We start from the raw sequence: 4497 nt of genomic DNA on the forward strand, positions 1-4497 counted from the left end.
TCTGCGGACAAATTGCACATCCAATCGAACCACCACCTTTCGTCAAGAACATTGACTAGGCGCTGCCGAAAGAAGTAGCCTCGAGCTGAATAGGCCGAGCAAGAGTCCACAACCTGCAACTTGTCCATTAACCATACCTAGGGGAGGGATGGAAAATGAGAGAATAAAGAACAGAGAGATGTACAATGAGAGAAAAGTAAGACAAGGGTTTTGTGAGAAAACCCGAGCCTGAGGGTCGAGTGATGTGAGCAAATATATGTGTGAGGTCGGGTGGGAAACATTACCTGCAGCAGCAGTGGACTCCCGGCGAACCTAGTCGCCTCCCGGCGATGGACAGAATCTAAGCCCATCAGTGTCTCGGCCAAGGTCATGGCAATACAGCTCTTCCCTTCTCTCAAGCCTTGGGCGACTTCAATCAGGCGAAGGCTAGCCCCGCCGATACCCGAGGAAAGCAGAAAGTGAGACAACAAACATAAGCAGAGGGCGTGTTGTCGGAAACCCTGCCAATAATGGTTGCTGCGGTCACCAGCGTAGGAAAAACGATGGATCAAGCCGAGGATGTCCAGTTCCCCACTGCAGATCAGAGATCGAGCGTCATGCGCCGTGAGCCCACACATCCGCCCTAAAGCCTGAGCATGGCCAAAACGGAGCTGGGGCAAGATCACTTCAGAGCATTCAGACTCCATCAAAACCTGAAAATCTTCGAAAGTGGGACACATCTCTTGGCCGCCAAAGCTAAAAACGTGCGTCACTGGGTTCCAGAACCTTGCCGCGGCATGGAGAAAAGGGAGCTATAACGGAGTATGGCTCAGCGTGAATAGTGCATTCAAGCCGAAACCCCGGAAGTTCAGCTTTTCCGAGCCATCCCAAGAAGAGATCCAAGATGTGAGATTTTCCGCGAGAAACGCCTCCATCTTTGTCTAAAACTAAGATGAAATGAATGTTCCCGAAGTTGAGGCTTTTATAGAGGGAAAAACACTATTCACGGGGACACGTGTCAAAAATCAGGTGGCTGCAGGACTAAGTGGCCGGCCGGCCACCTTTTCTGGCTGGCCAGCCGTTTACTTTTTACAAAACTGGCCGGCCAGCTGTCTCTCTCCACAAATTTGGCCGGCCGGCTCCCAAAGGTGGCCGGCAATGCTGCAGTGTATCTCCTTGGCCCTGTTTTACTCTTCGAGGGAAAGTTTCAAGCATTTCCACGCAACGGGAGAGTCAAAGACCTTCATTTCCCTCTGTTTCGGATGCGTTCCGGTGCCCAGATTGTCAGAAGTACGCTCTGTTGTTGCTGAGTTTTGTTTATCGAGTTGTTGTTTTGCTTATCGAGTTGTTTGTCGAGCGGACGTGTTTCGTGTTTTTGAGTCATTGCGCTCTGTTTAAGCAATCTTTGTTTAAGTCTTGTTTATTTGCGTTGTCAATGTTATTGCATTTTGTTTATCGAGTTGTAAACTTGCTAAAGGTTCTGTTATATCTTAGTAAGTTGAGTTGCTTAGTTTGTTGCGTCGGTTCACTACCTGACTTGGTGATTACACAATGCACATTCCCATTCAAATTCTTTTTTTGTGCGAAATAAATGATGCGATACGATGCTAAAAGTTTAAAATACAAACACCTTTTCAAAAGCTATTTCATTCCATCATGCTTTACAACAAACAAAGGTACAAGTTTTACAAAAAATAAAACTGCCTAACAATGTGCAAAGTGCTACAAACTACTAGCAAAAAGAAAAATAAAGCAGGAAATAGCAACATCAATGTCCTCGGGAGCGGGAACGAGAAGCACTTCTCATTCTCTTCTGCGGGACAACCTCTGCACCATCATCATCATCTGAGTCGGAGCTGTCATCCTCAGGATCCCCCTCAGCCTCGCCTCTATTCCCCGAACCAAGACCGGAGCCCCCCTCCTCAGCAGATGTCTCTGACTGACGGTCGGTAGCCTCCTCCTCCTCCTTAACATCCTCCTCCTCCTCATCAGGCTCCGCCTCTACAACGTGAGCCCTGCGTCTGCGGACAGGCCCTCCTCGAGCTCCTCGAAAAGGCCTAGATGGCCCCGCCCCCTGAAAAGGCCCGGGTGACCCAACTCCCTGAAAAGGCCCAGATGGCCCAGCTCCCCAAGGAGGCCTGGCCTGCGGCTGACCGGACCATGAAGGCATCTGAAAACAAAGAGTTCAATTCAAATACATCAGTCCAAATATATACATCAGATGCAGATACAAGCAAAAGCTACGTGAAGTAGGTGCATGTAAATACAGTGTCCAAGTGGGGTGTGTGTCAGATGTGCTCTACACAAGTAGTCTATCGATGCAGTAGAAATCAGCATGTCATCAGAAGTATGATAAATGCCAGAAAACTGAAGGGTACCTGAATGCCCGCGACAGACAACTGTGCCTCCCTACGCAGGACCATGCCCTCGAGTGTGGCCACCAGTCCAACCACCTCCTCCATGTACCCTCGCGATGGCTGCAAATATGAGCTCATAATCATCAGTGAACGAAAGAATGTCTAAACATCTGAATGATGAATGAAAAACAGTGGAGCATACCAGCGGTGAGTCAGGATCAATGGCGTATCGATCACTGGGCATCGGAGGCTCTAGCGGGATCGGGGTCGGAGAGATAGCCCCATACTGCCACGCCATCAACTCAGTCGGCAAATCTGGCCATCCAGGATGAGGATAAGTCGACGGAATCGGAGGAACCGGTCTACCCCCACCTCTAGATGTACCAGCCCTACTAGTAGAAGGGGCGTCTGCAGCCCGAGCTCGGGCCTGACCCGAGGATGACATACCGGCAGGCCTCGTCATCGGGGTGCGAGCTCCCGTCAATGGAGGCATCAAATATATGTGACGGTAAGTGGCGTAGTCCCCCTCCTCAAGATATAATAAAGCATCGCTACCCAGCATAGCGCCGACTACCTCCGAGTAAGAGAGCCTGTCAGCAGTCCGCATACTGACTGGGGGTACTGCGGGAGGATCCTGAGAAAGATACCCCCATACCTGGCGCAGAAAGCGTTCCCCCAGAAACCATGCCCTGCCAACCGGCCCCTCGAGCAAGACCCTATACTGGGAGATGTCCGACCCTCCGGTATACTGAAGTCGGAGACCATCACCCAGGGGCGCCCAAGGCTGCCATGAGATCTGCGGATGATAAATGCATAAACCAATCAGAGAGCGGGAATATACAGAGCAAATCAAAGATGAAAATGAAAGGAATTGAAAGTTCTAAAGTACCTCCGAATGCCGCACAGTGTCAAAGTACTGTCGCAGGTAAATGAGGGTCTCTCGGGGTCTCGGCCGGTGCGGGCCCTCGAACACTAGTGAGTATGGGGTCATGGGAACCCCTGCCACCTCCAACTCTGGGGCTAATGCTGGGAAGTATACATAAACCCATAGCTGAGAAAAGCAGTGCAGAATGTAAGTACGAAATGCTGAGAGCAAAATACAGACTGTAAAAGTGCGCTGTGTGTGCAATGTACAAGTAATGAAGAGCAGAAATGTAAATCAAGAGGACAGAAAAGTACCTCCGAGGCTCTCCAGTAGCCACCAAGTAAATCTCCCCGCCCGCGGGAGGTCGCGCTCATATAAAAGTAAAGGGTAGCCAGGCCGGCGCCACCCCAGTCATATCGATGGACCTGTGATAGGTCAACCAGAGCGCTCAGCAGGTATAGCCCGACTGTGTTCCCTCTATCGGCGAACAGAGTAATCCCGAAGAGGAACATAAGGAAACCACGGGCGTACTGCTCCGTCTCCTCAGGAGTCTCGGGCACCATCTCTGCCCGCCGGAAGTGGGAAGAGAACCAAGTGTATCGGACTCTCCCAGAAACCCTATCAACGGGCGGGCGAGCCCCCAATAGATACATCCAAGCGGCCTCCCACTCGCCCATATCCTCATCATAGGGGATGGGCCAACCTCCTATGTCCAAGCTAGTCAATACAGCGAAGTCTAGAGGCGTCATGGTCATGTCCCCGGTAGCAGAGAAATGAAAGGAGTTAGTGGTGTCCCACCATCTCTCTACTAAGGCTGCCATCAGAGTCCTCCTGGCAGAGCAACGGGACAACCCAACGCAGAAAGCCCCGAATCCTGCCAAGTCTACCAAATCTCGGACGGCCTCCGGGAGCTCAGCGTACCAGTCCCGTGCGGCGGTGGAACCATACCCCCGTACGCTGCGGGAACCAACCTGCATTCAGAATGAATACATGTGTCAATAATGAAATGGGCTGTGTGCCGATGAAATGAAATGGGCTGTGTGCCGATAAAATGAACTGGGCTGCGTGCCAATGGAATGGGATGGGCCATGTGCCGATGAAATGAAATGAGCTGCATACAAATAAAATGAAGTAGCCGTGTGTTCAGAAGTGAAGTGTACGAACTGTGTGTTCAGTATAATCAACTTTCTATCAGTGTGGGCTGCGTGTTCACTATTTAATCTGGGCTGCGTGTTCAGAAAATTTGAAGTTTGGGCTGCGTGTTCAACTTTCAATCAGTGTGGGCTGCGTGTTCAC

General features: G+C 50.8%; 1 protein-coding gene across 1 annotated transcript; it reads right to left on the bottom strand.

The window, feature by feature from the left end:
• Nucleotides 1-1604: 1604 nt before the first annotated feature.
• LOC145790261 (uncharacterized) lies at nucleotides 1605-3426 on the bottom strand. Its single transcript, XM_082868038.1, has 4 exons — nucleotides 3226-3426; nucleotides 2539-3132; nucleotides 2358-2456; nucleotides 1605-2149 (listed from the first exon to the last, which is right to left on the bottom strand). The coding sequence occupies exons 1-4, from the start codon at nucleotides 3325-3327 to the stop codon at nucleotides 1748-1750; spliced, it is 1197 nt and encodes a 398-aa protein (XP_082724164.1). The 5' UTR covers nucleotides 3328-3426; the 3' UTR covers nucleotides 1605-1747.
• Between the last annotated feature and the right edge of the window lie 1071 nt (nucleotides 3427-4497).

This window comes from Camellia sinensis, chromosome 5, assembly GCF_055761805.1.
Source record: "Camellia sinensis isolate YWXY chromosome 5, ASM5576180v1, whole genome shotgun sequence".
Classification (NCBI taxonomy): domain Eukaryota; kingdom Viridiplantae; phylum Streptophyta; class Magnoliopsida; order Ericales; family Theaceae; genus Camellia; species Camellia sinensis.